The 12955-nt window shown below is 47.6% G+C and overlaps 4 protein-coding genes across 4 annotated transcripts; 3 read left to right on the forward strand and 1 right to left on the reverse strand.

Moving 5' to 3' along the window:
* Window positions 1-10: 10 nt before the first annotated feature.
* Window positions 11-1580, forward strand: PV06_11830 (uncharacterized protein; the record flags this gene model as incomplete). Its single annotated transcript, XM_016413565.1, has 2 exons — window positions 11-1192; window positions 1260-1580. Coding segments are annotated over 2 exons (1429 nt in total), but the record flags the coding sequence as incomplete, so codon positions are not given.
* A 1076-nt stretch (window positions 1581-2656) lies between these two features.
* Window positions 2657-3266, forward strand: PV06_11831 (uncharacterized protein; the record flags this gene model as incomplete). The annotated part of the gene is made up of 3 exons (XM_016413566.1): window positions 2657-2913; window positions 2976-3092; window positions 3155-3266. 3 exons carry the CDS (start codon window positions 2657-2659, stop codon window positions 3264-3266), a joined length of 486 nt encoding a protein of 161 aa, XP_016256054.1.
* Window positions 3267-7859: 4593 nt separating this feature from the next.
* Window positions 7860-8345, reverse strand: PV06_11832 (uncharacterized protein; the record flags this gene model as incomplete). Its single annotated transcript, XM_016413567.1, has 2 exons — window positions 7860-8160; window positions 8212-8345. The coding sequence occupies 2 exons, from the start codon at window positions 8343-8345 to the stop codon at window positions 7860-7862; spliced, it is 435 nt and encodes a 144-aa protein (XP_016256055.1).
* A 1456-nt stretch (window positions 8346-9801) lies between these two features.
* Window positions 9802-10516, forward strand: PV06_11833 (uncharacterized protein; the record flags this gene model as incomplete). Its single annotated transcript, XM_016413568.1, has 3 exons — window positions 9802-9863; window positions 9916-9965; window positions 10011-10516. 3 exons carry the CDS (start codon window positions 9802-9804, stop codon window positions 10514-10516), a joined length of 618 nt encoding a protein of 205 aa, XP_016256056.1.
* Between the last annotated feature and the right edge of the window lie 2439 nt (window positions 10517-12955).

Consider the following 12955-nt stretch of genomic DNA (forward strand, 5'->3'; position numbering starts at 1 on the left):
AGATAGACGAAGAACATCATGGTCTTAGCCAGACCGGGGAGGGCTTTTCGGCACAAAAGCAAGTCGGTTTGAGGACGGACTATGAGAATGGGGACAGTGAAGAAGTGGTTGATATCTCCGAAATAGGGAACATATCTGAGAATGGTACAAATAATCGCAATGCCAACAACAATGTTACTGTTGAGACGCAGGTGGAAGACGAGCGACGAGTAAGGAAGGACAAGCGAGGCCGAGATGATGTCCAGACAAACAATGTGAAAGTTCCCGAAGGACTTTCTGACAGCAGCCGTGCCAGGATGAAGCATGTAGTACGGTCATCTAATAAGCGCTCGATTCACACTGTTGGCCCTGAAACGCCCACCAAGAAACCAAGAGGTACTGGTTCTACGTCGACAACTCAACTGCAGTCGGCTGCGAGCGCCACAACAGGATCACCAACCGACCAATCCTACTGGGAAGAGTGGGACATGAAAAGAGAGCCGCATACGTCTCACGCAGCTCATACGACAGGAACAATCAAAGCGATTCGCCTGTGGGACCGATTTTGTCGACGACCAGGGCTGTCATTCGCGAATAGTGCATATCCACAGGGTGTCAGTCCACACCGTGTAAACATCCTTGTGACAATGGTTTTGGCCGTCGGCAACAGTCATGGATTCGGCGCTCTGAAACGAGCTATGGTCGCTGTACAACAAGGCGGAGCCCCGTCGACGGCTGATGTCTTTAGCAATGAGCCTCAAAGGCTAGTCAGGACCCTAACGGCCATCGATACAGCCGGTGAAATGTACGGCTACATGCGAAGATTCGCACTGGCTAGGTTGGCGAAATTGTATCGCAGCACAACAGCAAATGCGGGTCGGCTCGTGACCAACGATGAAGACGCATGGATTTCAAGACGAAGGCCCCCTACAAAGGTCGACAAGGCTAAGGCGTATTGCTCAATGATCGAACACATCTGGGACACGGCTTTCCCTGATCACTACAAAGGCCAGGCCATGACCAAGAGTGGTCTGATAGACTCGAATGCTCCGGATGCGGCTCGGTGGAATCAATGTAAACGAAAACTGTCCAAACAGATCGAAGCCGGCCAGCGCTGGCTTTCATGGGCGGAACGTTTTGGTTGGTCTTCTCTTGGCTTGGTGACCCGCGATTGGTCGATTGGAGATGTTAAAGTAGTGGTCAGTGACAGAATGTAAGTGGCTATCTTTTCACAGGCGGGAATAGCATTCGTCCGGCACCTTCCCACTAATCGGAAGCAGTTTCGAAGAGACGTTGACAGCACCCGAGCACGTCGCGCTTCTGAACGCGGTCGATACGGAAAAAGGTCGATTTTTGCGACAGCTGGACCGCGCATTGGGTGGGAGTCTGTTTGAATTACTACAAGACCCGAGTCGAGCAGAGACCCTCCCTTTACTGAAGTTGGACGACGAAGAGATTATGACACGGCCGGACTGCGATCCTCGGTGGGTTGTCGAGCTAACTTCTCAGGAAAGTACACCGGAGTAAGATATGTTCCAATTTTACGATAATAAAAGTATGCTGCATGAAATCACCCGAAGGGGATCTAACCTTTCTCTCTTCACACTTTCCCCACACTATCCGAAACTGTGGCTGTGAGAATTAATAGTGGCGAACGACATATTTCTAAACGAACGACGCGTAATCAGCCCTTTTCAAATGGCTAACGGTTAGCCACTGCAATTAGTCTACTCTAGGATGAGGGGGCAGGCGGTCAAGAGAGACAGCAAGACGCATCGACAGCCTTCGGAATACAGGAATGGCTTGTCGAGACTTTCTATGTCCTTGACGTGTACTGCCTTCGGGTCGGTAAAGAGGTGTTCGTTCTCGTACGGAGGCAGCGAGGAATCTCGTAGCGTTTGAATCCGAGCTGTCGTCCTGTATTGTTCCTTGTTGTTCTTCTCAGACGGGAAGAACACCCCGAGTCCGCTCCGAGTCCGCTCATTGGTGACGCCCAACCGGGAGGTTTGTCCAATCCAATGCTGGACTGTCCTTCAAGGGTCGGTCACGCGCGTTTCGTCGCTTAGGCGACCACGACCAGCCTAGCAATTCATGAGGCTGTAGTGTTTGAATCGCAGCGATGCACATACTGCTTATCTGCAAATAACCTCTCTTGACACGTTTTGCGTCGCTGGTATTATTGCTGGTCGCGAAGTGGTTGGCTCTCGGCGTCGACAATGGCCAACCGCCACTTTGGACGGAGGTATGAGCGTGAAAGCTACACCATACCAAGAGCAATATTATTCGGCGACGGTCAGACCAGGGTATAATAACTCTGTCTGGCTCGCCTGCAGAACTTAAATAGACACCAGAGAGTTGCATTGCAGCTTTGTGGAAAATGGTCTCCAGGTATTGTTCATAAAGAGCCAATCACTTTTTGACACCTAGGGAGGTTGGTCAGTTAAGAGTAGATTTTAAGCAAATAATAACTATCAATTATCGCCCATGAGCATAATCTTGAAACCTGAGATGATCTCTTCGGTTGATAATTTGGCTTCTCCGGCGTAAGGATTAGTATGATTCCTTTAATATAGGGAGAACCAGTTCCTCCACATCAATAGCATAACCATCAATAATTTTGTCCTAAAGATCACGCACCTTCTTTCATGTACCGGACTACGACGGCATTGAATTCGAAATGGATATTTCGAAATTACTTTCAAATCAGGAAGAGAATGCATCCGGCCCAGGTGTAAGGAAGAAGTCGACGTGGTCTTCAGAGGAAGACGAGACAGTAATAAAGCTCCGTGGAAAGGGACAGACATGGGATAAAATCAGCAAAGAGATGACTGGTCGAAGTTCCACCAGCTGTAGGCTGCGCTATCAGAATTATCTAGAGAAGAAGACTGAATGGACCGAAACCGAGCTGGCGAACCTTGCGGAATTGTATTCTAGGTACGTTGGATAGTTGTTAGCTCCTATCCCAGGACGATGGACTCACAGAATTCTACAATTAGACATCGTGAAGACATGTGGACCAAGATATCAACAATGCTGGGCGTGTCATGGGAGAAAGCAGAAGACATGCACTGGGTGATGAAGAGCACGGATCGCATTGCCCGCCTCTACTCCAGGTATTGTCGCGAAGCCGTCTGCTCTTTCTTTTCGGCAGCAGGCTGACCGCATTCCCAATTAGCGAGTGTGAACATATGTGGAAGCAGATAGCGAATGAGATGGGCTTACCGTGGAAGGCGGTGGAAAAAAAGCACTGGCACATGGACCTGAAAAGTCCTCCTCAAGCAGGATGATGCAGTACTGTCTGTATGGTTGAGCAGGCCTCATCAACGAACCCATCATGTGATAAGCGAAGTAGACAAGGCTGAGCATGTGCTCGAGTGAAAACGGCAGTCCATGGCGCGAGACAGCTTTAACCGGAGAATGATTTACGCTCCTTTTTACTATACAAATAGACAGCAAATGGCCTCCTAGTGAATGAGATCAGACTCGTCAATACATCACATTGGACTCTCGACTATTATTGCCTTATTGGTAAACGCCGTCTTATCGTGAGCTAAGTCTTATCCACCTTGGTATCCCTTGATCCAGACCCTCCTTCAAGTCATGTTCGTACGGCCAGATCTCTCAGAAGAAAAACTATAAGGGGAGGGCATTTTCAGGATACACTGTACTGTTGTCTCTTGGTGTCGCGTTCCACATCCTGCCACAGAAAATCATGGGTTTACACTCTTGGTTGCGGCCTCTTTATCAACCTCCCATAATTTTTCCCTATGTCTTTCGTGATCCAGCAGACGTTGGCGTAGGGTTTCATGTTTTACAACGCTTCTTCGTGGATTTTGCCGGCGACGGCCGCGACCGCTTTGATGAATCCTCACCCACGTTTCTCGTGTGTTACTTTAATCTTTTGCCGACTTCTCCATGTGTTGCCTCCAATCACAAACCAAAGAGTGTTTCAATTTCATCCCACGGTACTGTAGCATCTTACTCGTGCGGCCACTCCGGCGCCCTCTTCCCACTGTCTTCCGCATCTTGCCCACCTTCCTCACGACATTTGTGTAGGGGAAATGCATTGTACCAAAGCTCAAACCCTCTATTAGCAGTATCGTACATGGTATGGTCTTCTCGAGCTGATCTGAATAGCCATATGTTTGCGTGATGCATTGCGCACGCCCACAACTTTTGTTGGTAGCAAATCGCTAGATGTCTTCATAGCGTCTCCTCTCCTCGTCGTTCGGCCACACCTTTCGACGCAAGAGCTTCCTGGCGTCGAGCTCCAATTTCAGGCATTCTCAAATCGTCGAGTCAAAGAGTGGTTGGATGCAAATCCGAATACTCACTAGATATCCTCCCGAAGTGACTGTAGTCCGGTCGATACAGTACTCATTTACCGGTGTCTCAAATGGTGAGACATTCAAGCTAATACTACAGTACAGTATTCCGCTATTTGCCCAGACACTTTTAGTCTAACCTTGCACTAGAAATTCTATGTTATGTATGTCCTTGGTACTGTACGGGGTGTTGCCGCGATTGTCGGCTACAAAACCACGCCTAGCCTCTCAAATCGAAGAGGTGCAGTAGTATTTGGATGTGAATTATATCAAAACATGCCCTTTCACAACCCAAATCTATCGGACTTGCTACAACTTGAGTTATATCTCATCCGTTACACTGTCTTCCTAACATGAAGCATCCCTATCTTTTCAACCACTCTTCAGAAGATCCTAAGCACATCAATTGAGTAGTTTAAAGGTCCAGGCTACTTTCGTGGCATTTGCAGTTGCGTATTACGTCGCCGAGCATTCATGAACCAGTTATCAATCTAGAGCTTGTCAGGGCAGATAAAAATATACCCAGACAGACAAAACTCACCTGTCCCAATGTGAGTCCTGTCTCTCCCACCAGTAACTTTTTGGTCTCCAGAGAAGGGTATGGACAATTTAAATTGTCGTCAAGCCAACGACGGAGTATGTTGGTAACATACTCGGGAAAATTACTTCTTAGCCCTCTACCTTGTCTGTTAGCATTAGCAGCGCCTGTTGGCGACGTCAGAGAAGGACGGCCACAAAGCGAAGGAGTATCGTATATCGACCTGTAGGACTGCTGACTGAGGGCTCCAAAAGAAGGCTGCAAAAGGTCTACCTCAGTATTGACCAAATTAGCTGACGTATACTTTTGGTCGTGGCGGCGTGCGGAATTGTTATTATTGATGTCAATATCGTTCATTCCGTCAACAGCACTATGGGGTGGCCATGGTTGCTGGGGCTGCCATGAGAAGCACTGTTGATAGAGATTGTCCAAGTGTGGATAGGGTGATGGTGGTGGTAGCGCCAGTCTGGAAGTGCGCAGGTCATGAGTTCCTGGAGAATGGAAGGAGGGAATGCTTCCGTTAAAGATCGTATTGTAACGATCAGTGCCATTCTCTTTCTGAAATTGCATGGAGTCGTAGGCGGCGCCTTGCATTTTCCTGTCTTCTGTCAATATGAGACCTAATTAAAGGGATCAAACCTACCACGAAATATTGTCATTGACCTCGAGCTCGCATCCTGAACGCTCATTCCCACTCGTAGTACAGCCGGCATCATACTCCTGGAGATGGGATGCACACCTTTCAGCTGAAGTGGCCGACAAGGTTGAAGAACAAATCGGCCGATAGCGATTTACTCCGAATCGCAGTGAATCGATAATCTCGCACGCTTTCCCTTGCGGATAAACAGCCCCCTCAACTTGGTCTGGGATTTCTTGCCCGGTTAATGGAAAACCTCGTGACTCACTCGTGCCACGTGCACAAGATGAAGAGGGAGTGTTTCGATTGTTGTCTGGACTTGCAACAAATTCTTGTTTCATGGCATTCGATATCTGGGTGTCAACACTTCTGCTCCACATCCTCTGATAATAAGACGGGTTGCGACCTCGCACTATCACTGAATGGGACTTCTTCGTCGCAATAGTAACCCAATTCTCTTTATCTCTGGAAATATTGGCGGAGAATTCAACAACAATGAAACACGGTTGTTGTGATCCCCGACTGTATGTTGAATTTTGAAAATGAATTCTCTCGAATATGCAGCTCGTTGGCATTCGGACAGAATCCTGAGGTGTTCTGGCACTGAAAATCTTTTTTCGAGGGACAAATTTGTCATCCTCATCGCGTTTTGATGTATACTGAATCAAGGAAGGGCTGCTGCCTTCTCCCATTGTTTCGGCCGAAATGGACAATGCAAACTGCTGGATTGGTTCACCTTGGGCACCTCTCGAGATACAGAGCGGACCTTCGATATCAAAGGGTTTCCATTTAAAAGAGCAATCAATCGTGATATGATTTCGCCTATGGCAGATCCATTCGTTATTCGCCTTGGTGAAGCTCTTATTTGTCGTGACGAAGAGTTCTATGCCGAAGTGTTGATGAATTCTGTTTAGTATTGGGAGATGCGTAGATGTAGCGTAAAATGGAAGTGCTTGCGATATGGATTGCATTGTTGTCACTGCACACAGACTTTGAACTAGGTCGGAAAACTGTATTAGTTGCGTTGAAATGGGCGGCGGTTGTGAGTTTAAAGAATGGAGAAGGGAGGTCTGTACAGAGTACTTATCAATATAAGTCAATGGCATATGGGGAACACCGTTCGTGCATGTAGCCAAGGAGACAACAATCACATAGATCGGTGTTGTTTGCAACAGGCACGAAACTCGAAACAGACGAGTGTGTGACTATTGCAGGGTCCTTGAGCAGGGAGGCTGTTTTATGGGAAGGAGCCGACCTAGAAGTGGTCACAGTAACGGTCGCCGGAACGGACACCACACAGGCAGCAGCTATGCCTTAACCTTTCAACCAGCAAGGCAAACAGGGTTTTGCAGACCAGTATGATACTCTTGCGTGATTGCTTCTTTTCAGACCCTTACGTGTTGCTGTCTGTGGAATAACTGGCTCTCAGCGATCGATAAAAGTCTCTCTTTTTGGTAGGGAGGGGTGACAACCAGTGCGCTGGAGAGACATTGCACGTTATGCTGCAGTTGCTGATGCATTTTTTACCCCGCCGATCAGAAGGCTGGCCATCGGTCGATGCCTGCACCGTGGTCGTTTCGACAACCGTATTGCGCGTCTAAAGTTCTTTTCGCCAGTTGTCTGAAGACTTTCATTACCCAGGGAAACGGGCTCGTGTGGAGTCTTCAGACAGCTTCCTGCCACGCGGAAGTGTATCAGCTTAGAGTATTCTTTACAAGGCATTTGAAAAATGGTGAAGGCTAATGAGTGGAGAGAGATGGGGATTACAAATATTTTCAATTCTACCATCGTAGTCTGCTGTGTATGACCATATTAATTCAATCGAAACTCTTACAGTCTGCCTAAGGTCAATTGAATCGATGAAGACGACTAGGATGCATATTCGTTGCTACACTAACTACGCCGACCTCCCAAGCTTCTGGATGGTCTTCGGACATTCGAACGATTGGAGGGTTTTCGCTGTTTGAAAGCTGGCCTTCAGACAAGGCGTTGATCAAGGCCTTGAAGCCAGATGAACAAAGCTGCTAGCGAAAGCATTGGACGAGGACCGTGGAAAGCAGATGTACTGTCTTTAGCAGAACTGGGAGTTGCTGATTGGCGGGGAATGCCAGGTTCGTCCTATGTAGCAACCAAGGATCATTGAGGAGCCCGCAAACACCGGCTCGATTATCCAGATCCCATCGTAACACTGACCTAATGGGATCACTATTTCTCTGATGTAAATTCTAGCTTGAACGTGGGTTCTTGTATCTTTGCACAATTCCTGAGTCTCTTTTTCTTGGGCAGATTCGAATGGTTCGAACTCCGAGTGTTCCCTTAATTGAACAGGTAGGCAGAGGTGCTGCCGACTTTGAGGTGCTGGCTTCTGAAATAGTCCGGATTAAAGTTGCTGGAGGGTTTTCAACGGAAGGACGCGAACGTAAATGCCCTTGATCGGAATACCGTCAAGCCATTGGACAGCCTTTTCAGCATCAACCCGCTGAGTGTATCCCACCAAGGCATAGTCACTGTCCGGCAAAATTTTGACGCAAATCACTTTCCCAAATACTTGGAACACAGCTCTTAAATCCTCTTCGACGATGTCCTTAGTCAATCCTTCGACCTGGACAGAAATGGTCGGGCTCGGTGACTCTACCGCGGCAATCGAGGTCCCGGATTGGGGAGAATTTGCAGGAGTAGTACTGATCATCTTTCGGTTAGCTTGGTAAGCATGAAACTAAGATTCAGACTACCTGAATATACAGTCAGCGGTCGTTTCGGTGTCTCCAATGTCACCGCAAAAGACTGGAGACGACGCTCGCAGCTGGTGAGTCGTCAAACTCTCTCTATCCGCTCGAGATTCTTGAGTGTGAGGTATCCAGGACATTTTCGACTTCTTGTGAAAACTCCCAGCACAGGGAATTCAGAATGAAACTTTTTGAACAAACTTCTGTATGTGACGAGGATGTCATATCTATCAAGCCCAGGTGCCAGCCACCCCAACTCCTTGTTAATAACGCACCAAAGTAGGCAACCAGAGGGGGAAATGTTGCACAAGATTGGTAAGACGTGATTCTCCACATGGGAATAGAATCTATCTATATCTGGAGCCAATCATGTTATTGAGAGACAGAAAATGTAAAATTTCAATGGTTGACTGGTAGCTGAGCAGAGCCCTGCTTAAAAATGCTTCACCGGTTAAGAGGCTGGTCGTTACAGTATTATTGCCTGTGAGGCGACTGTAACGGTTACTACCCTTGACTGATGCGTTTGGCTCTAACTCCAATCAAACACAGGTTTTGGCGGCTACCTTGCTATCAAACTCCTCCAGGTCACGGGAGGACTTGGTGGCGGGACTGTGAAAGCCAATCGCTTCGGCATCTCATGCGTATGTGAGACCGGTGGGTGGCTGTCGTAGGTTTCCCATGCTAGCGGTGATTACAGGTAGTGCGCAAGGGAACAACAGTCCTAGACCAATATAATCTCGTGTCACTGCTTGAGACTGGATAGGGACAGAATTGAATTTTGATAGCTGGCAAGAACCTTGGGCGAAGGTGTCATCTGCTCTGCAAAGAAAAGACTTGTTCAGACTGGGTCCATCACGCCGAGCACTACCTAATGAGTTCGTCCACGTTTTCAAGATATTGGTTACCCGTGGCGCTAATGGGAAGCAGAAATGTCGAAATCCACTCGGAGGAGGAAGTATAGCCAAAAAAGAAAATGCAGAGTCGATACAACCTTAGCCGTTCGGCCACTCGAACACCAATTTCCAGAGCACTGCCAGCATAATGGCCGTGCAACGAAACATCGGACTGCGCCTGCGTGGGTAATCGAACCTTCTGCTTTGCTGATTGTAAATGCGATAGCTCCACGTGCCAGCCTATGTACCATGGATGCCATTGTAAATCCAAGTGCGATCGACGGTGTGAATGCCGCCAATTGTCCTACTATTGCATTCCAGGACGTTGCTTATGCCAGGACTGCGGCAACAATGATAGTGACATCGTCCCATCATTTCTCGAAGTGAAACCTTCAGGTCTGCCAGATGCTGGTTGGGGTCTGTTCGCCTGTGACAGTATCCCATCCGGCAGCTTTCTAGGCGACTATTGCGGAAAGGTGGTGCTTGATACGGACTATGCGTGCAAGAACGACGATGGCAGGATGACCTTGGTGGCAGTGAGCAAATGTAGTGATCCGTTCAGAATCAGGGTGATCGATGTTAATGACGAGCAGTTCATTCTATTGACGGCGACAGCCCCAAAAATCTTCTAGTTTTCAGCAACCATGCGATGCATCCATACAATAACGCAAACCTTAAGAACGTCCGAACGAGGTGCGGTAAAATGATACGAGGCTATGCTGAAACATTCATTCAGCGAGGAGAAGAGATCTTTCTGAATTATGGGTGAGCTTAACTTCTACATGTGCAAACTGGAATGTGTCTAACAAAGTTACAGAGCCGAATTCATTTTCAAGGCGTCATCAGAAAGTCCATCCCTGACAAAATGTAAGTTTGGTCAAAAGACAATTTTCAAACACTTACTGGCACCAGATCATGATCTCCAAATCTCCATCAACATGTTTGTCTTTATCAAGGGTGACGAGAAAAAGCCGTGGATAGGATACATTACAGAGCTGAAACGGGACACACGGCGGATCATTGTCAATTGGATGTCCCAGGTCAATGATCTTAAGCCGATCGATCCGTTCTCCGATCAGCGCTGTCACAATGAGATATTGGTTACCTCTGAGAGTGATGAAATCGATTTGGACAGCATTGAAGACATAGCTGAGGTCACAGCGCACGGGGCACGTTGCCAGATATCCGAAGGATGGTGTTGTCGGCAGGTTTATGATCGTTGTTCTCACCAATTCTACCCTGCCACGTTGAACCGAGCTATAGCATCTCGCATTCAAACCCCAGGGAAGTGTTCATCTCTGTCCACCGGCAAGGGTATGCTCTCGGCACTCAGCATTCTAAATCGCGTTTATAACGAGGATTTGACCAGTAAAGATGAAAAGACGATCTTCCCAAAAGTGGAAGGATTTTCTGAATGATGTCAGCGAGGAATGCTTTCAATACAGTATTGCTATCCGTAGGAGAAAATGCCCTGTTCAGCTCGAATCCTATCTCGAGAAATTCGGAAACAATTAGGTATGGGTTTTCAATTGTCGAAGGAACCTTTTCGAAACTATAACTATTAATGTATGCTAGGTTTCACCGTGCTGAACTGTCCTTGGGTTATCTATGAGAGCCACGAGGCTCATTTGAGAAACCCTACCAGTACAACAAGTCTCGATGACCGTCAGCAGCCAAACGGGTGAGGACCTAGACAGATGTAGATTTCTTCTGTCACCAGAAACAAATTGAAGCTGAGATCGCGACTCGGGATACTCCGTAGATATGCTGTGTTTGAAGTATTTAGTTAAAATTCTTTATGTTTGGCTGAACTGGATCTTGTATGAGTAGTCTTTCAATCGGTGAGCCTTTTGATGAGGCGATGCTCTTCAGATGGTTGGTTCTCAAGAATCGACAAGAGTTCGAAACAGGCAATTAGGCCTTCAATCGGCAAAATGGGAACATGTATTGGTAACACAAACCAATGGTTCTGCCTTCATTGGCTGTGTGACCACAAACGCTCGAGACTTCGTGTCATCTTCACCACGGTCAGCATGCCTCGGATACCATGATTGGTCGGGGACACTGCTTGCCGGATCAATGTCACGCCTTTATCCTGTGAGACCGTTGGGCACAATATCGACTAAACTCCGGCTCGAGTAACACTATCTGGTATTTGTTACCAATCCTAAACGCCATGGCCGTTATCTCAGATGCAGTTCTTCCGACAAGAGCACTTAACGAAAAGAAGGGCCGCCGCATCTGGTCCCAGGTAGCTAGATACTGCCAGCTTAAATTCTTCAAAACGCCTCCAAAAGCAGTCCTTTTACCCGGAACTTTTCTCGTATACCAGATATTCTGTGTAAAGAATCTTGCAAGACATCAGCCATGCGACATATGCACTCCTACAAACCTGCCGCTCGTGACTCTAATATCGGCACGGATGATCTCTCTCCTCCTGACTCCAGCGACTCATTCTCGTCCTATACGAGCCCTCTGCCTCGGCGGGATTGCGGTGTGTCTCAGCAATGCTCCAGCACCAGCTGCTCTTGCGATGGACCAAACAAGAATCATCCTTGGATTTTGAACAAGAGCTTGCGCCGTGGTGATCATGAAAAGTTTTTCGTCACTTATCGTGATCACTGGGTCATAATCAAGTGTCAATATCAGAACTGCGAACATGGGTCCTTGGAAGCAAATCTCATGGTGCTTCACTGTCCAAACACTAAGAGTAGAGCAATGTACGAAGCTCTGCAGCCCCACTTACATGAGATTGAATTCAGCGATGCGGTTACCTTTCTCAAGTTGAAAACAAATAGAGGTACGCTGGAAGTTCGTGTCGCGAATTGCACAAATGAGAGATCTGATGATGACGGGAATAACTATCGCCTTGGACAATCCTCCAGAGTTTCGACACCGAGAGGCAGCTTGTACCTAAGAGACGAGAAAGAGAAGCAATGCCGACAGTGGTTCGATGATCAGCCGATTGTTATTGTTCGGTGATTCTCATCCCGGTTTCCTACTCACTCTCGTGGCCATTGCCAACTGTCAACAATTGAAAGAGATACTTCAAGCAACAGAAGAGTTCTTCCAACGTCTATAGTACCTGATTCTGGCTTCATCGGTTCTCTCCCACCTATCCGACACCTCGTAATTGTTTCGTTGTAATTATTCCCGGAGGACTTATCATTCTAGACAGCGCCCTGAGAGGCGTCAGACGATGTATGTTCGTTTTGTTGACGGAAAATCTCATCAATATACGCTGTTGGAAGGGAACAGACTTGGAGCAGTAGACATGGAAGTGAGTTGTCAGTTGATATGAGCACTCACACTCTAGGTCAAGTAATTGAACGTGCGTACGTCAGCCTTATTGCGGTCAAACACTCAGAAAAGTTGTGCTCCTTCACGATGAGCCGCTAAGCCACCAATCTGGCAAATCTTGAACAAACATACTTCCCTTACACCCAGCTACAGGCGCCAGCTCCAACCCTCTTCCGAACATTAGGAGACCTGTCGGTGGCAGCTGAGGGCGACCAATTTAAGCGAAAAAACGATGTCTAACAAAGACCGTTTACGCCCAACACCTCCTTGATTGTGCGTAGCCTCGAGACCACTGTTTAAGCATTTCAAGATAAGGGTTACAGGAGGTTCTAGCATCTGATTTACGGAAACCACTGTGACAGTCAGAGACCTCACCGACTGCTTAGCATTAAAATCACGAACCTGACGTCACGTGCGAGACCTGCATTGTGTACTGTATCTTAACTGTTTCTCCCTCCATTGATAGACCCATAAACAATGGTACCCAGTCAAGGTTGATCGAGTTCATCGCAACACCCTCAGCCCGGACGGGACGTTGACCGTGGCCAAGGAAGCGA

Source organism: Exophiala oligosperma (genome assembly GCF_000835515.1).
Source record: "Exophiala oligosperma strain CBS 72588 unplaced genomic scaffold supercont1.72, whole genome shotgun sequence".
NCBI lineage: Eukaryota > Fungi > Ascomycota > Eurotiomycetes > Chaetothyriales > Herpotrichiellaceae > Exophiala > Exophiala oligosperma.